At 37.7% G+C, this 20439-nt stretch overlaps 1 protein-coding gene across 1 annotated transcript in view; it reads right to left on the reverse strand.

Moving 5' to 3' along the window:
* Window positions 1–402: 402 nt before the first annotated feature.
* MAN1A1 (mannosidase alpha class 1A member 1) overlaps window positions 403–20439 on the reverse strand; it is a 158490-nt gene continuing 138453 nt past the window's right edge. Inside the window, exons 8-12 of the mRNA XM_036248533.1 lie at window positions 15042–15157; window positions 10749–10968; window positions 9834–10006; window positions 3025–3140; window positions 403–2661 (exon numbers count right to left, since the gene is read on the reverse strand). Coding sequence (XP_036104426.1) covers window positions 2538–2661; window positions 3025–3140; window positions 9834–10006; window positions 10749–10968; window positions 15042–15157 — 749 coding nt within the window. The 3' untranslated portion in view covers window positions 403–2537. The remainder of the gene's footprint in view (window positions 2662–3024; window positions 3141–9833; window positions 10007–10748; window positions 10969–15041; window positions 15158–20439) is intronic.

Here is a 20439-nt window from a genome sequence, read left to right on the forward strand (position 1 = left end):
TTAAAAATTATGTGTCAATCTATTATGTTTCCCATAACATTAAAGATTTATATAAAGTTGAAAATGACAGAATGGATTTATGCACAAATCAAAAACAATCACTGTAAAGAATGGGTAACACATATGAAGGAGTTACGACAAATACCGAGTCTTGTAAACTGCCATACAACTCATATACATAATGTTAATTGCACAAAGCATACCGAAACCATATGCAGAAACAGAAAATTAAGTGCTACTTTGATTATTCACCTTTTAGATGAAATTGCTGAAAAGAATGAAAGTGTCTATCTAAAAACTTTAGTTGTTTAAAATAATTAACACAAAATATAACTTTAATTAAATTATATCACTCTAATATTAATCTCTTATCTTGTTTACCTTTTTGGTATTTTGGGACTTTACAAATAATCCAAGTTGTAGAATTTAAAAAACTTTATTCTTGTGATTTGCAGAACAACGTCTAATACAATCTTTTTGCCTACTTATATCAGGATACATTGTAGTGCAGTGTACATAAACCTGATATTAAAATCCTATCTGTTGCAGAAATACATATCCGCTTTGTGCTCTTTCAAATCAAATTTAAAAGCAAAGAAAATAAGTTAACTTAAATTGTTAGCCCAAGGATGTTTCTAGGAAATTATAATCTAAATACACATGGCCCAATTTTTGCAATAATTTTTTATATTTTGCCTTTATGTCCTGGGAAAAGAGAACTCTCACCATTTCATTTCATAAGATGAGCTGAACCTATGAGTGGAAGATATTCTGGGTCTCACAACACATTAGCATGGCAATAATGATGTATTAAAGGATGCTTTTCATTTACCAATTTTATTTATTCTTTGACATATTCTTTGTATACCAATGTACAATATTAAAAAAAAGAGGTCACATAAGGTGGTCCTTTCAGACAAAGAAAATCTTTTGAAACATGTCTAATGGCTGAAATAGCTAAAACAAGTCCATAGAGATCCACGAAAATAACTGTGTTAAAAAATATTAGGTTGAACCATATGAAATTGTTGACATTGGCTAGTTTTAAAACTACAAACGCAGCAACTTCATCTGCTTCAACCAAATCCATGGCCTTGCACTGCATGCTGACCACTGCACGCTGACAATGCAGGTGGTTGAAGTCTTTGTGCCTCAGAATACAAACACCCCATTAGCCCTTTCATGAGGACATACATATAATATGATCCAATGTGAGAAGAAAACACAAGGTGTTACCAAATCTATTCTTGGGAAAACGACTCATATCTCAAAACAACGCTTTGAAGAACCATATACTTATTTTGATCTGCTAAAAAATTGAGGGAGATTGGGAGCATCCATTCCTACATAGTCTTTCTAAGCTGGGATGGCTATGTTGAATTTAGCCAGACAAAATAGACTATATTCTTATTTGACCTAAAAGTTTACTAGATTTTCCTCAATTGACCATGAATAGGTACATTGGTAAAGCTTCTTTCAGAGTTAAATTCTGCTTTCATAAACTGAAATGAAGTAGTTGACTACATTTGAGAAAGGGCCCTTTACAAATCTGAAAAATCTGAACCAAATGTAACGCTTTCTTTACTTTAAGAAAAAAAGTTAAATATGAAATGCAAATTAAAAACCATATGAAATATTTACCCTCTTGTTTAGAGAGACCCAATTCTTCATATATTTAGTAAAAAGCAAAATCTAACACACTAAAGAGCAATACTATTTCCCTTTAGAAAATATAATTGAGTAATAGCAGGGATCTGCAAAACTTACAAGCTCACTTTGCTGTGTGGTGGGGAATGGAAGGAATTAACCAGCATGTGACTCAGAAATAACACAGGACATTTCAAGTAAAATTTGAGAACTAATTCACCAATTAGGAAACACTAATATAATTCAACAACAAAAATATACTGTGGTTCCAATGAAATGAGGTCAATATGACATGATCCTTTTGGGATGACATTCTATTTTGAATTGAAATGCAAGTAAAATATTTTAGAAGACATTCTATCAAATAATGATAGACCCGCATAAGGAGGCTGTCACAGTTATAAGATCTGTCTCTGCTGGATAGACAAACCATATTAACATAAAATTAAAAAGGAAAAAGCTTTTTTAATATTTAATTTATTATTATGGCTTTTTGCAACATGGCAAAACATTACAGCTTAAAGCAGACATCATCTCCTCATAGAGGAGGGAGAAGTTTTGCAGTCAAATCAAAATTGTAATTAAGAGGTCACTGGTATCCCATTCTATTCAGTCTAATAAAAATGATACTCCACCTGCATGAACTCCAGAGATAATAGATTACTTAAAAAAAATCTGTGATTTACTGACTGAATAATAAAAGATACGACAAGGAATCTGAGTCCATCTAAGCCTATGATAATAAACATAAAAGACTGCAAAACAATTTTAGAACTTAGAATAATCACAGACCTAGTAATAAAAATTCATCCTGTGCCTGAATACCAGAAGAACTGTTAAGGTATGCAGTGACGGCAATGGAGCAGAGTACAATATAAAATGTCTTTTTATTATTCATCAACTCCAACTTCTTTTCTATTTGTAGAGAGTATAGGGAGAAGATGTGCCTCGGTATTGAAGATCCAATGTTCCAGTGGAAGTAGATCGTCATCAGAAAATATTAAGTACAAATACCTAGAGAGAGAAACAAGGGTATATGAGGCAGCGAAACCACAAAGGAACAGCAAAACCACATCAGTGTCTCCCTTCCTGACGGAGAACCATGGACAACGGTCAAGTGGAGCAAGCGCCGAGGAACACCCTCTCTGACGCAGAGTGCACAGCGGCTCTGCACTTTGATTCAGCGTGTGAGCACCGTCAAAGCAGGCCCAGCCCTCAGACTCACACGAGGACTGAAAACGACCAGCAGTTGTCGCCGTGCACGTGGACTGGCATTCAGAGGCAGGCGTGCTTAGAGTCTGCACGTGCTGTTGATCAACACATCGACCCAGATGCGCCCAGCTCCCCCAGCCCGACCTTCAGAATGCTGTGACTCACTTGAGTGTCTCTGCCAGGAAGAAGCTCTGCTGCACGTCATCATAGCTGTCCTGTCTGAGGTAAACGTCCCTGAGGCCCGAGTAGCCTCCCGTCACCCTGCAGTGCTTCTCCAGGGCCTGCACGACAAACACGGGAAATGGTCCCAAGTCAGTCACCCGATTGTCATTGATTCCTATTATTACATGGTCATATTCAAATAGAGTAAGGATTCAAATTAAATTGATAGATCATAACAGTTTTAGGTGGTATTTTAAAAAAAAAAAGATAAAATGTAAATGCAAATACAGTATGAAAAGTTAAAGGATATATGGATGATGTATCTTCTCCCTGATTGGAAACACTTCTACACTGAGTTTTGGAATAACTTTTCAGTAATATTTACCATTTCCTCCTGTAATCTAGAGCAGGGTCTATTTTGGTAAATGAAGTGTCGCTGAACCACAGCCACACTCGTGTGTACATGTGGTCTGGCTGCTTCTGGCTACAATGGCAGTTGAGTAGTTGTGTGTGGCCCCCAAACCTAACTATGGAAAACATTGGCTGACCCTTGGTCTAGAAAGATTCCTGTCAAATAGGATTATAACCCACTGGTTAAGAAAGTGGGTTATAATCCCAAAATTAACTGCTACTATAATCAGAACATCTTATTGATGAAAAATTGATTGTGGATCATTAATTAGTGATACTGGTGACAGAGATAAAAGACAAAAAAGGAAAGCAGTGAGAAAAATGTGGCTCATATCTATTTCTAAAATATATTTTTCTTTTTTTAGTCTGGGAAGGAAGAAGACAGATGAATCCACTGGTAACAATCCAGAGAGAAAGGACCCTACATTCCTGTAGCTGTGTGACTATAATGAGTATTTGGAAAAGAGATGGGTTGGGCAGGGTGGGAATGAAAATGTAGGAAACAACTTAAAATAACTGTCTTCTACATTGTCCCTCATCACTATGTTGACTGGTCTTTGTATTTTGAACTTATAGCCCTGGCCGGTTTGGCTCAGTGGTTAGAGCGCCCACCGTGGACCAGAGAGACCACAGTTTGGTTCCCGCTAAGGGCATGTACCTCGGTTGCAGTTTGTCCTCGGCCTCAGTTGGGGTCATGTGGGTGGCAACCACTCGATGTGTGTCTCTCACATCGATGTTTCTCTCTTTCTCTTCACCCCTCTCTCCCTCCCACTCTATCTGAAGATAAATGCAAAATGTCCTCAGGTGAGAATAAAAAAAAAAAAGAAATTACATTGGCTGCTTTGCTAGTTACCAGGCCTAGTCAGCTCTAACACAGCTATTTCCTACTCACCACATCTGAATAATCCCATTAACTATAGTCACATAAAACCTGCCACCTGAAATCCGGTTTTAATTCATAGTATGTGGACCAAAAAAACAAACCTTAAGATTACAAAACCCAATATTTATAATGAAGTAATACAAATATAGAAAACATTAACAAGGTAAAGTTATTGTTAGGTTCTCATGTCATTTTAAATTTATTTTTCAGTTTTCTCTTATGAATCATAACACTGTCCCCTTTTTTATGTGCATAATTATACTCTGCTTTTCTCCCATTTACCCCAACTACCAAAAACAGAGAGAACGGAGACCCTGCCGTATTGAGAACAATCTTTATCGGCTGGAAAATGGTCCTGGAGGAAAACGTGGCTCTAAGGAAGCAGAGCCCAGAGAGAGGTGAGAGAAGGCGAACCCCGCGAGCAGGGACGCGGTGCTGAGGGCTCGGCGTCCATCTGCAGAGACTGATAATGAGGAAATTGATTTTGCACACGAGGGCTGCAGGGCAGAAGGCACGGAGCTCGGGGTCATGAGGAGAAACATTTAATTATCAGGTTAAAGAAAATCTAACTGGCAGGATACATGAATAAAGAAAAAGTCTCATGATTTGGTACTTTCTAAAAGCCCCCCGGGAAAATAAGATCAACTTAAAAAAAAAAGAAAAAAAAAAGCTTTGATTATATTCTTGGTTGCAGACAATGAGCCAAGTGTGGGAAAGCCTACAGAAAGGAACTTTCAGTTCCAATTATTTTTTTCCTTCCTTCCTTTTTTGATCAAAGTTCTTTTTGATAAAGTCAAATACCAGATACAATGGAGTAGGTTAAAAATTATTTGTAAAAAGAAAAAAGGGAAAAAAATCTAGATTTAGAAAAAATGAGTAAGTTTATTATTGTGGAACATAATAAAATCCAATTTGCAGACATTTCCTAAAAAATAATTTAACCACCAAACTTTTTCTTGGTTTTTCTTCTGAATTTCTTTGGTGATAAACTAACGAGGGTGCTAGGCCGGCTTCCCTCCCACCTAGATTTCTATAAGCTCCTTCTTTTGTTACAGAAAGAGCCTTGCTTTGGGGGGTTGGCAATGCCCAAAGTTTTTCCTCTTTTCAGTTCACCCATTTGTCCTTTCTGTCCCATGGTCCCGATGTGCGAGCCACAGCAGCTAAGAACACACTCTAAAGTTTTAGAAAAGGGGTCGTGTCTGGCTCTAGATTCACTAACAGTGTGGCCGCAGGGGCTCCCGAACCAGGCAACGTTCCTGTGGTCAGTGCAGGGTTGTGACAACGACAGACACAGCACAGTCCTGGGCCTGGTAGAGGTCCAGAGAGGCCTAGCTTCTTTTATTTTTTTCAGGCTTTTGGTACATTAAAAAAAAAAAAGCCAAAGATGCATTTTAAATTTTCAAAAAAACAGAAAAGCCTTCATGTCACATCTAAATTTTCAGATGCTATATATGTAGAGGTAAGGACAAGCGACTCTCCTGGGCCCCCACACAGGCCCTGGTTTTACAGAATCCACCAGAAGGATGTATCTACTGTAGCAGAGTCTGATCAGAACAGCATTTTGCTACAGTCTGTTCCTGGTCTCAGCCTCTGGGCATAGGGACCGTCTCAATTTCAGTAGAGGCTTACATTCCTTATTAGTGACCATATGTGACTGGGATGTGCTAAAGCAAAGAAAGGATGGACAGAAAAATGTTTATGCTGACTAGAGCTCTAAACAGAAGAGGAAAGACAAACATGACTCCAGGTGAGGGCTTTGTTAGGGGAGGAAGGAAGAAAAATAGTGGGCAGCATGAGGTAAGCTCTAAGCTGGAAAGCATCACCGTAAGAATAGAAAAGCATTCTTTTCTCCACCAGGGTAGACACACAGCTGACCAACGGAGATTTCCGAGTGTATCCCAGGGAACAACGCCAGTAAGAAGGCTACCTGGTTGAGTTTGGTCTGAGAACCAGGCAAAATGGACATATCAAAGAGTGAGAACAGGGACCAAGCTTGGGGAGGTAGAATCAGGAACTGGGAAGACAAATCATTCTCTGAGAGCCAGAATGTCCACATGGACAAGGTTAGATTCAGGGAACTAGAGAAAAATGTCTATGCAAATAAAGAAATGAACATCCCTACCTAAGGCTTATCCACAGCTGTGGAGACATTATATAATCTACACATACCTGTTTTTATAGACATTATAGAACCTATATTCACTACATATATATGAACATATATGTATAACTTATAGTATGAGCTTTATTAGAATATTAATTATGCAAGTTTAATTAGGAGGAATTTAATAATGTTCTTCCTCACATTGAGAAAAAGCAAAAGAACTATGCATGTAGATGGTTTTTCTGTTAGGTCAGTTCCCAAGAGCGCAAACGCCTGTGAGCAATGGTGGCTGGTAACCTGTGGAGGAAGTCTCTAGTGCTGCGCACTGGACTGTACACCCTCATATCTTGTTTGACACTGTTTAGAAATGTAATTAAGACATGGAAAGCGGGTTTATCAAGTGTATCATTGACAGAGTCTGGGAAGGGAGTGTGTGTTAGAAGACAGGAAGACAGCTGACTAATTCTTTACAAACTGGAAATATGGGGGAAAACAAGCCTGGAACAAAAGAGATGTCTCCACAGTAGTCACTGCAGTAGTCAACATCATTTGACCATAGTTTTGATGTAAGCCAGGGGTTTTACACATCTATTACAAGAACAAGTTGGACCACAGGCTCTAGGAAATAGTACCCAGAAGACAGGTTCTTGAGTCAGTGCTCAGCCCTGAAAGAACACAGATGGGAACCGTGTCACGAGAAGGTGGAGGAAAAGGAGGAACGAGGGAAGGAGCAGTCGGCACAGGTGCTGTCTTCGGATAATTGAAGAGCTGAAATGTCCGAGAGAGGGGATTATTTTTTCGGTAGCCCTAGGACACAGAACACTGTAAATTCTGTTTTTTAAAGGAGTAACTTTCCAATACTTCTGGCCATTAAAAAGATGACATGAATTCTGTTATTAGTAGTATATTCTATTTTAAAATATTCTATTTTGCTGCAAAGCCCTTGAGTTGATGAGGACTAGTAATCTGGCAAAGATCTGCAGAGGAGTCTTTTCTTTGAGTGGAAACTGGACTCGGTGATTTTTTAAGGTTCCTTATGTTTTAGTTTGGGTTCCCCTAAAAACAAGAGCATGAGACAAGGGTTGGATGCAAGAAATCTGGGGGGCAGGGGATACTAAGAAGTGGGGAGAGTGAAACGGAATGCTGCAAGGGCTCACTCCTGCTTACGCTTCCTGAGGAACTGTGCAGAACACGTCTCAGAACTGTTCTTCAAAGAAGGATGACTGGGATGCTACCCATCAACTCCAGCAGCTCACTGGTTGAGGGCTGCCCCTGGGACCATGAACTCTCCCCACTTCCCAGACCATAGGCAGCTGCCTGGGAAGAAGCTCTGAGTCAGAACAGCTGAGAAGCTGGGGCACCCGAGGTAAAGCTGCCAGCACGCGAGGGCGTCGCCCACTGCAGCTGCAGCCGAAACACAAACCCAGGGGGCGAGGGGCTGTGACTGCAAAATGTGTTGCCACACCTTCTAGCCCGTGATTTCTGAGCTTTAGAAGAGGGCAGCCGCCCAGCACTCCTCCCTCCCACTGTATCTAAGTCCTAGAAGTTCCCAGGGGCAAAGACGGCAGATCCCTGTGCTGTGACATAATGAAACGATTTCACATCATACTCTACACTACGAGTTGGCAGCAGGTAAAATCCTAATACACCAAATCAACCCTATTACATCACAAACAAACTCACTCCCCTGAAAGGCCAAGCAAATCAAAGCTTCTTACCCATATGGCTATGGAGATTTACTTACCTTCCACTTTTGATCAATTCTTTGCCACACATTTTTCACATCTCTAAAATTATCATGTAAAATTTAATTGGTAGTGTTGTACTTTCTTAGTGGTATATAAAATAATGGTATTTTAAAATCAATTATGGTGTTTTAGATTTGATGAAATACATTATTCCTGCTATTTTTAATTTAAATTGATATTTGATAAATACTGGCCTTGATTCCTTTGCTGGCCTATTGAAGACTGAAGTAATTTCCTATCACCAAAACTTGAATGAACTGTAATTTTAATACATTTTTTTTCCAGAGGAATAAAAAGTAAATTTAAAGAAATTGAAATTACCAGTGATTAAACATAATTAGAAAACTTTGCAAAAAATAAAAAAAGAGGCCTAAAGAATTGCTCTTACTTAAACTGGCTGATGACTAGTGACAAGACACACACTAAATGAACAGGGTAATAAGTGAGGTTCATCAACGGCTTCCTAAGATATTAAATTTTACACAAAGGCAATATTCATCTTAGATTTCCTGAGAGAAGTTGCTCCTAATGGACTGTATTTAAAGAAAGCCACCTTTCTAACAAAGAGTGCTAGAGAATAACAGTGTAATTAAAGTGTTTGCTTATTCTTATCCCCTGAATTCTCTCCCATTCATTTCAGAATAATAGCTCCTAAAAGTAGACAATGTTGCCCAGCTGGTGTGGCTCAGTGGTTGAGCGTCAACCCATGCACCAAGAGGTCGTTGGTTTGATTCCCGGTCAGGGCACATGCCCAGATTGTGGGCCTGATCCCCAGTGGGGGGCATGCAGGAGGCGGCCAATTGATGTTCCCTCTCATTGATGTTTTTATCTCTTCCTTTCCCTTCCTCTCTCGAAAATCAATAAAGAAAATAAATAAAATTACACATTGTTTGTTGGAGGGTACCTCTGCTGGCATCCACATACAATAGATTAGGGTAGGAACATGATATGCCATATTGGGCAGGAAGGGACCCAAGAGGTGACAAAGAATTAAAACACATGGACAGATGGACAACTTATAAATATTCAGAGAAACTTGAGACTAGTGAAGGAAAGTAGTTTTTCTATAGGTTCTTTCTAAAACTGAGTAGCTAATTTACTCTAAGTAAAAGCACATACTGTATCATCATTTCAATGCCCAAAGACTAATGGAAAAAAAACTACACACACACATTGTGGCTTCTTGAAACAGACAACAGGCAGGGGTAACTATCCCTAAGTTGCCTATAACCCTCTGTGAAATTAAGTGATCATCACTTCTACAGTCATGGAAACTTAATTTTATAGTATCTCCTTCTAGATATCTCCTTCAGTCTCTCTCTCTCTCTCTCTCTCTCTCTCTCTCTCTCTCTCTGTCTCTCTCTCTCTCTCTCTATATATATATATATACACACACACATATACCTATACATATATATACACATATATGAAACTATTATCATTATTCAGTTTCATATGTGTATATGAAACTATTATTATATTAAGCAAAGCTGAGGCCAGAGATACAGGATGATTTAAGTGAAAACACTCAGTCTTTAATGGGAAAATGTCTGGTTAAAGCTTTAACAATTATAGAAAAGTTGATATGCTAGATTTATAGGTACCACTGAACATTTTTTTTCTGAGACATTTATCTATAAGAAACATAAGCAAATTAAAATGTCACCTCTACAGCTTCCCAGGCCCACTTCCTGTACTTCGGATCGTGAGTCAGTCGCCACATGTACATGTAAGTCTCAACAACCTCTGGCCGTAGGATGTAGTATTTTTCATTTTGCCTTGTAGCAATGGCTTCAACACCGCCATCAAATCTGAAAGCTTCTGGTCCCAGTTTCACAACTAAAGAATATGGAATGGGTGACAAAGGTTACTGAACAATGCTTAGTGTCTACAACTTAAATGAAACTAGAAACTACTTTATAACATTCAAGAACAATACCAAATTATTTTAAGGAATATTTATAAACATCACATATCAAATAACATTCAATATACTTTTAAAATTTAGTCATCTGAAAGAGTCCATTTGAGAAATAGTAAAAACTCTTCAATTTCTTTAATTTAACCACTGTTTACCGAGCAACCCCTGGGTAGGTACAAGGTACCATGAAATACCTTATAAGCTAGCTAGAAAAACAGTGGTTGTGAATTCTAAGTCATTATGTCACGAAAAACTATTTAATCTTTGTGCTTCAAACCCTATTTTATAAGGAGGGAGCCAAAGTCAAAACCTATTTCATGGAAACACTGTTAAAGATAAGTAATAATTTATAAAAATATATTAAGTTTCTTTTGCACTGGGTCAGAAACTCTTATACAACGTTATTTAAGCAAAGTCAATAAATTAGACTGGCTTCATGTTTTATGGCCTGGATTTCTGTTTCTAAGAGTAAATATTTTCAAGTAGATAAGCAGTGTCATTTAAACTGGAAATACCATTTCCTTTAAGATATCAATCATGACCATTAAGTTTCACCAGGCACAGTGGATACTCTTTTGAAGGCAGCAACGACAGCATTTCTTACTGAATAAATAAAAGCCCATGACGAGAGATTGTAAATGAAGAATAACATGTACTCACACGTGCGATTGTAAGATTCGTGGCAGGTACGGGCAATCTCAGCCCCGAGCTGAAGGTAGTGCTGGGTCCGGCCCTTGGGAGCATCGTCTGCCCCAAGTGCAAACATGCCTCCAGCAAAGCAGGTCAGGTGGCCCATCTTGTGTTCTAGGAGGCCCCCTTTCCACTCTGCGATGTAAGTCAGTCCCCTACTGGACTTGCGGATCAAGTGAGTCTCAATTGCCTGAAAATAAAACTTATTTTTCAGCATTTGTAATCTCTTCTACAATTTATACTAACCCCCACAATATTAAAAAAGAAGATAACATCACTCACAATTTGAATTTGGTGTTACAAATCCAATTCACCCTGAAATTTTGTTATTGCTTTCTGTATTCTTCCCCTACTCCATGCCGTATTAGTTGGGTTAGTTAGAATGGACACTGTTGGGCCAGCCCAGTCTGTTTTGCTTGGCTCCATGATTAAACACTTGTAGTCCACACACCTAAAAAGCTGTCTCCTTCTCAAAGGTAGGCCACTGGTATAGTGGTAATGCTGGTTTAGTGCATTTCCATTTTCACAAATGGAGAGACAGCACAAAGCACAGGCCTTGCCATGAATGAACAGCATATTTGTGTATGAGATCCAGGCTGGTGGTAGTACCCTTTCTGTTGCTCTCTTGGGCTTGAAGGTGTAACAAAATAGAGAGGGACAGAAGACTTGTTTTTGAGTCAGGTTGCTTGGCTTCAAATTCCAGCTTTGACAAACTTTATTCTATCTGTGAACTTTGTAGGTAGTTTGCTTACTATATTCCTAAATCTCAGCATTTGTATTCACAAAATGGGAATAGTAGCATCTGCTGAGAAAACTCAGCAGCATTTTGTTTAGAAAGTGGTCAGTATTGGGACTAGCACTTGATAAAAGTGACTTATCACATCATTCACATTTTCATTGTTGTAACACTTGAATTAAATCCCCCCTAATAATTCTATTACAAAGTACATTAGTATTCAGTGACTAAGTATTTTATATATATATGTAGACACACACATATATTTTATTAATTTATATTTGTTACAGATGTTTCTCCCCCCCCCCCCATTAACACCCTCCTCCTGATCCCGAGTCCACCCCCCCCCCCGGCATTGTTGTCTATGTCCATGGTTATATAGATGCATATAAATTCTGTGGCTTATTTTTTAAAGAGAACAAAGATCTGTAAATTTGGGAGAAATTATAATTTACAAAAATTACTTATAAAACACCTATTATTTCTGCCCCAGAACTGTTAATATTCTTTTAAAGAAATTAGAGAACATAAAATAAGCCTTATATTTTAAAAAGCAAAAATGAAGTGTGCTTGGAATTACTGATTTCCAATTACTGTAACAGGAAATGTCTGCCCCCCCCCCCCTCCAATTACTTCATAGAGGGACAAGAACCATGACTGTCTATACCTTTTACACTAGTAACAAAAAAGAGGGATTTTTAGGAAGCACATTTGGGAGTAGTAGACATAGATAAAACTTTTGATAGAGAAGAATAAATTAAAATTAATATATAGGCAGATAAAACTTTCCCTACCTTTATTATAAGTAAACAAATGAAACCAAGATAGTAATAAATAAATAAACACACTACTGCGCTCATTAACTGTGGTTAAGCTAATTTTATTGATGGTCTAGTTATTACATTAATATTTCATTCTTATTTAATGTGACTGAACGTATTAGCTATTTACACTTCTCATAGCACAAATTGCAATAAAGTCCTTCAAGCAGATACCTGTTCATCATCCAAGAAATTATTCTTTCTACACAGCAAGAGCAATAGCTTTTGAGCATGGATTAGAGAAACATTATTATCCCCTTATGGATCCTGCATAAAGTACTATATTATTTTTGGCATGATTCTGACCAAGTTGCTACTTCTTAAAATAAATTAGACAACAGAGTTCCAAGGTCTTCAAGGCAATGTTTGTATGAAAATTAGAAAATATAAATAAATATAGAGGAGGAAAAAATAGTCTTTAGTAGCTCTAAAACATGTTGTGTCAAGTCTACAGAGAATTAATTAGGAAAAAGGAATATTATATATATTTGTGATTTTATTCTATATTTGAAAACAAACAAACTTAGTTTGATGAGGCCTCTAGTATTCTAATTTTCTAATACATCACCAGCCCAGGTGACATTCACTCTAATGGACCTCTGACAAGGTGAGCATCCATCACTATGGATTCTTGGTATGGTCTCCAGGGAAGGCCATGATATCCAATTAAAAGCTCAAGATATTTTATAACTAAAACAAAAAGAAAATATACCACTCTGGGATTAAATACTCTCTAAAATCTACTTGAAGCTAAAAATGATGAACTATATCTCCAGTAACTCAATTGTCCAGAACAATAATGTAAGGGATCTTCTCCTTGATAATAATAATCTCTATAAGTACAACTAGACAAAGAAACTTTGTTATGTAAGACATGGCTACTTCTCGAAATCAGAAGTTTAAGTGCTCTACCTTTGCTTTCTAAGTTGAAAACACAATAGATTGAAAGTGCTTTTATATTAAGAGAAACAAGAAACACTTTGACTTCAGTTGTTCTTAATGGATTTTCCTGTCAATGGTTTGTCTAAATACAATATGTTAAAAGCTGTGTGGGTACAGTTCTAGAAACAAAGGGAAAATACTTCAAAGAATATTTTAAAGTTGCTTTTCCTGGAACATCAGGTCTTAGGGGCCAAGATTAGAATAATTAAAATGTCTGCCAGGATAGTAATTAAAAAATGACATAATGGAAACTATACTTGCATGGAGAGAAGAACCACCTAGGTTAAAACCTAAATCTCATGGGAATGAAGCAAAACAAACCTGGAAGAGGCCATGTGGACCATGTCCTAGTAGGCTTTGATGTTTATCATGTGCCTTAACAAAGGCTGTGCTAAATGAAGGGCAATGTCCTAGCTAAGGTGTTCGAGTTCTTCTACGTGAACTAGTGCAATTGTATCTGCTCTGTTAGTGAAGCTTCCTACTGAGCTTGAGAGGGGGGCAATGAGAGGTCTACGCTGGTTAACCAGAGCAGAGCAGAGCTGGTTATGTTGAAATAAGAAAATCAGTCTATGTCAAAATCACCCAGACCTCTTCTCAGGGAGACCAATTTTAGAACAATGGCTATTTTACTGAAATTCCAAATTTCCATTTTTTCTCTTCCTATGAATTACTACTCTCAATTATAAAAAAATTTCTAAGCAGTCAATAAAAGGTCAATTTTCTGATTATTTAGCCATAATTTTACAACATTATTTGAGATGCTTTGAGAATAATTAATGTTAAAAAAGATAAGTTACTATATAAACTACTTTTAATAATCACAAAGGTATCTGATTCTGCTACAAAATTTGTTCCTGAAAAGTTGGGTACAAATTCAAGTATTTTACATAAAATAGTTTTCTTTTTTTACTTTATTTACTTTCATTTTTGATTGGGCTTAGCTTTCTCGTATACTGGCCACCTTCTATAGACTTTGCTAAGTAGTTCCTGACTTATTTCACTAACCTACAGCCTGTAAAGAAATAGTCACATGTGGCAAAGAAATTCTATACACAAACAAATCCACAGCGGTGAGGTAAAAGGGAGCGGGTGTTGACACAAGTTTTAGTTCGAATTTGGTTTCACACTCAACCTCTCTGAAATTCAGTTGTCTTATCTGTGCTACAGCTGTGATACGGGGAGTAACACCGAAACTACTGCGAGAGAACCAACCAGTGTCTGCCTGACACTCCTGAGCACACAGAACACAGTTCAGCAAGTGTTGTCCCTCCCATTCCTCCTCCATTTAAAGGACCTCTGAAAACCATTCATCATCTTCTCCTCAGTATTAGTTCGGTTAGTTCAGATTTTTATTCGAGAGTACTGTCCATATATCTCTGTACGAAAGTTTACTTCAAATGGAGGCAGGCAATCTTCAGAATATACATTTAGGATTTTTTCCTCTCCGTAATTTTAATGGACTCTAAGTAGGGAACTCATGCTCATTGAAGAAAAATACCTTTTTTTAGATATGCGAACCTTTTTTTTTTCAGATATGTAAATCTTCACTGAGGTTTGAACCATGTAAAAAACCTAACTGCGCTCTGAGAACTACATACGTCAAGTGTGATCACTATTGTTATATTAGCAGACAGTTTACTCTACCTAACCGGAAATAATTTGTAACCCGCTCCTGCAGGATTCCATTTTTTCATTAAAGCTTGATTAATAAGTAAGTTACAAGTTAGAGCTGAGTGGCAAAGATGATTTAACTACTGGGTTTACCTGAACAGCATCAAAATACATCTTCTTAGCTTCTAGATCTGTCTTGTCAGACATTAACCATGCCTTTAGCAAATATTCATAAAAGCTGTCTCCAAGTCCTCCAACTGATACATGATCTGCAAGAGAGGAAAATGAATTTTAGAATGATTCAGTCTTAATTCAGATAATGCAGCAAAATCACATTAGCAACTAGGATGCAAAACCCTACGTCAACTGCAACTCAATGTTACCTTTAAATTCCAAAAATCTCTTGTTTTCAGAAAGCCGTTTTGAAATGAGCAGATGTGCTGTTAACTAATGCGATATACTCTAAATAATTACCAGGGTGGTTTTGTAAGCAGAAAGATAAAAAATATGTAATCCCTCTCTTCCCAATTCCAAAAATCTAGATCACTAGTAAATATACCAAATCAAAGTGTTTCGCAGTATATATTCATATAAATATTTAATTGCTTTAACTCTCAATAATACAAACTATGTCAAAGCTATGAGCATTAACAAATCTTTTTAAAAAGTGGCTTGCAGTAAAACAAGAAGATCCTCGGCTCTCTGTGGCTTATTATTATTATTGCTATTATACACTGGGTTTTCCAGTGTTATCAATCTGAAGGGTCAAAACCCTTGGGTGGGTGGTAAGAAAGAAGACGGAGCAAGAGCTTTTCTGTATTCCACACCGTTCTTCCACTCCTCCTCCGCTGACATGTATCATGCCAGGCCCACTGCCTACATTATCAACTTGTTGGGTAGCACGCGCATTAAAGGTGAGAAACTGAGGCTCACAGAGGCCAAAAAAGAATGCAGCCTCGGTAAGTGCCATCTGACTCGACCCATGTGGCAGCTGGCATGTGGGTCTGTGTACTCGTCACTGCATAACACTCCATGCATTCTTTTGCCCTTTATACTTTTATTTTTCAAGCATTTCAGCTATAAAAACAGATATAATCTATTTGAAATATCATTCCTAGAATTCACAGAGAAGTTGAGCATTAATAAAGATGCAGTTATTTTGGAAAACTGCATTGAGTGGGACAACTGAGCAAAGCAAACATTCTAAGTCAATCTTAATAAGGACTACAGACTTATTCAAGCCAGAAGGGCTATATTTTTAAGAGGTTAAATGTAATTTATTATTAAAATCCAGAATTATAATTTCAATTTTAATGTAAAATTTGTGTTTTTACCATTGTAAAGCTGGTTCTTAAAATAGCAATGTTTGAGGTGACCTTTACAGTTTCCTACATAAATCACCACAGAAACCTCTGACATTTAAAAATTAAATAGAGTAAGACCTATCTCATCAATAATAAGCCCTGTTGTTATAAACATGACTGCAGGAGACAAATGCGAGTGATGCATGGTCAGGCAGATCACTGTCCGGTTCCTGTCAACATAACAAGGACTGAAGGAAGCAATAGGAAATGATGGCCATGATCCAGACAAGTCCTCAGAGTTAAAGCAATGGGAGTTGAAACTAACAGCCAGAAGCAGCTTTATTTTCTTTCCCCCTTGGGTTATGATTCTATAATGGATGAAAGAAGTAAGATTGGGCATTTGGTAATTTTTGAAAAAGGAAAGAGGATTACATATCAGTACATGTATTTTAAATAATTTTAGTAAGGGCTAGTTAATTTTCTATTTTTTTATTTCCTGCCTTTAAAATTTTCATATTTGGAAAGAATCAAAATAAAGGAACGTAGAGGAGAAACAAGAGATGAAGTCCTTTGGGGATTTTAGCATGTCACTCACTAAGCTGCCCTGGGTCTGGATGACTGTGTTAGCAGCGGAGTCCGTGTAAATGTCTCAGTGGGTGAGGGGGAGCACATGCCTGACTTGGCCAGCAGGAAAGAACCGCCTATTTCTTGAAAGAACATATGTGGTATTTATATGCCCAAATGCTCCAACGGTAACGTGTACTATAGTCATTTAAATATTATGTTCTTCTCTAAAGGGGATAATTTATCCTTTTCTTCCCAGTAGAAATAGGTCCCATAACAAGATTCCTAATACTTAAAAAGAGAAAAAACAAACAAACAAAAGAATCAAGAAAAAGAGAATGAAATACTTAATAGCTTCATTTTTTTAGTTTTGTAGACTTCATCTGAATCCGAACTTCTCTCCTCAAAGCAATCCTCCAGTGATGCTGGTGACACTATACATATATTAGTGTTGTTATATAACCAAAGAAGGGTGATACTTATTCTGTTTATTGACATGGAGCCCCACATCTGGCCTCAACAGCCACAAGATCTCTTCATATTATCAGTGAGCAGGACTAGATGCTGCCTCTTAGCCACAACTGAGGAGCAGGGCAAAATGTTCAAAGAGAATAAATAGAACCACTATTAAGAACAGAGGCAGAAAGATAGATTGGATACAGAGTGCATGGGTGGTCACAACATTTAAGTTAAGGAAACACCTCCTAGGTGCAAGGTACTGTGAGTTGGGTCAACAAATACGACTGAGACAGAGTCACTGACCTCACGAGTCTGAATCCCTAGGTCCATGGGTGTGAAACGAATCGTTAGGAAAAGGACTGTGACAGGAAAGCACCCGAAGTGCTGGGACAGGGGAGGAAAAAGGGGTGAGTAGAGGAGGTGTGGGTGCTAACAGATTCCATCCGCGGTCTTGAAGAAGGCCTCCCGGAAGAAATGGCGATTGCGCTGGGCCGCGGCAGAGTCAGAGGGATGGTCAAAGGGTTGAGGAAACAGAACAAGCAGATCTGGGCATGGCCAAGCAGGCCTTGATTGAAAATAAAGAAGTAAGTGTGCTTTCCTTGTGGTTGGAAGACAGGACGGGGCCAGGAGGGGAGAGGCATGGGCCCCTTCAACCTGTTTGTTTTTCCATCAGGAAACTGACCCCTAAGCAATTAAAATATAAAGGGCGCTTTGTACCAGGAAACATGGCCAAATACATAGTATATTTGTGACCCAGAAGGTGAAGCCGGGATGTTCCAGTACAGCCAACTCTTTTGTCCCTTTTCATAGTGACACCTAAACCCTGAACCACAGGAAGAAAGCAGTTAATCCTAGAGACTTTTTTCAACTTTTGAATCTTTCACGAGGAGAACTCTAAAAACCTGTCCTTTCAGAGAATCACATCTAGTTATCTTGCCCTCAGAAAGCCAATCAAGTTCTGTTTACCCTAAATACTCCTCAAAATTTTTATAATCTTAGCACCTCTTTACCCTTTTAAAAACAAATAAGTACCCCAAAGACTTGTTTATGTATTATTATCAATATTTACCAAATTGGAAATTAAAAATAAATTAATATATTTTATTAATTTATTTAAAATAATATACACCTTATAACACAGTTTTTCATTAAAATATGTATGTTTTACAAAACAAAAATAGTGAGAAGAGTGACACTATTTTGCATTCCTGTAAATCTCTTTAATGTTTCCTGTTCTAGAACACAGCTGGGTTTTCATATCTGCTCCACATTCCATCCCCGCTGTGTGTGGTCCTGGCTGAAACAGATGAAGAAAATCTAGCCTCACAGTTATACAGTTGGAAAAGGGCAGAGTATTTTAATAGTCTTTTCAGATTATTGTGGATATTTTTCTTTGATACTACAACAAAATTTGACAAGTGTTTTTTTTAAAGGTTCAAGTTTTTTACAAGTTAGTTGCAATGTAGAATTAGAAACCACACCAATGTATTTGTGTGCTGTTGCATTAAATGCCAGTGGTCTATCTTGCACTTTGAACGGATCTTTTTCTCTTACAAGATTTTGTAAAAGCATGCATTGGTCATTCGGAAAATATTGCTCATTGAGTTATGCAGATCTTCCAAATGTTGACACATTTCATTACACAGTATCAAAAAAACCCAAACACCAACATTTGTTAATATCATCACCGATCTCATCAGAACAGACTCTGTGTCGGTTAAAGGCAATGAGCACATTCATGGTGGCGTTATACACGTTTTCTAAAATTCTAATTTTCATTTAGAAGTTCAAATTTTATCATTGGCATAGATACTATCAGTTTTCCTTGAAGTGACAGGCTCATTTTCAAGAACACATCTACTAATTACCAACTCGGAAAAACCAGTTTGGCTTCAGTTGTTCTTTCAAGTAAAACTGGTGCCAGTAACGCGTAAGTGGCTGGTTCGGCTCACAGCTCAGCCACGCGGTGCTTTTCTAGGAGGCAACCACTGTTCCTTACCACGCAGAAGTGAGCGTACTTTCGATGTAATCACATGGGATATTACAAAGATATGTATTCAGTGGCTGAGATTTACTAGAATCAGTATTTTACTTTTGCTTCATTAAAAACATTTGTAAGTGAAAGTGGCTTTTCTTTCTTTTTTAAACCAGCCATGAAGATTTAGAATGTGACTATTGTACTGTTTGGAGCCTCTGCCATGGTCCTCACTATAACTTTAGTAGTTCTACCCACCAATACTTTTGCAACATAAGTGCAAATGTCAACACAGTGGCAGAAAGTCTTAGAATTATTATAAAAACAGCTTTGACCTTGTAGACGCCCTGAAAGGTCTCAGGGATGTCCAGTGATCGGCAGACCACACTGAGGTTAAGTGGCAACCTTGCTTATGGTTTTTTGATCTCAATGACTAGGCCTTCCCTAGCCATTACTAACACACACACATAGATTTTAGTATTTTTCTACTATTCTTTAAGCAAAGTACTTCGAGAGCAGTGGTGAGGCATAGCCATCTAAGAATATATGGTCTTTAAATATATGAAAGAACTCCACTTAGAGTTAAATTTTAAGGCACTCTAACACTCGGCACAGCTAGGCATCTCACTTAGTATTCTTCACTTGCTCTCTGTTGCTGCGTAATCTACCACCGTTTTTTCCAAATCAGCTTGAGAAGATTTCTTTCGGCTACTTGGAATCATTACACCTGGTCAAAGTCTGCCAGGCTCTCAAGTGAGGGCTTCTGGCATAATACTTGCTCCTACCCTAAGGCAACTCTACTGGCGAGAAACCTTTATCTGCTGGCTTAAAATTAAGTAAAGAAAATACCCCGTTTGCTCTTCCAATTTCCCGACCCTTAGAGATTCAGGCTCCTCTCTCATCTTGTAGTGAAGAGAAAGAAAATGTTATGAAGTAGAATGCTGCAGCTACTCTCTATAAAACCCCGATGACCATCGTTAAAACAAAGGGACCATTTTCCTGCTATCCTCATGACCACTTTGTTACAGACCATACAACCCTGACTAGATTGTCCCTTTCTAATTAACAGCTTTAAATGTGCTTATATGTCATCATGTTCCCAGTTATGCATGAAAAACATTCTAGTTTCCTGGTAACACTGCCTTATGACAGAAAGTGCTTATTAAAGAAACAATGCCTTCTTTCCCCTTTTCTAAACATTTCCCCAAAAGATTGTACTTTATTCTGTCTTTTCTCTGTTACTAGAACA

Source organism: Molossus molossus, unplaced genomic scaffold (genome assembly GCF_014108415.1).
Source record: "Molossus molossus isolate mMolMol1 unplaced genomic scaffold, mMolMol1.p scaffold_m16_p_8, whole genome shotgun sequence".
NCBI lineage: Eukaryota > Metazoa > Chordata > Mammalia > Chiroptera > Molossidae > Molossus > Molossus molossus.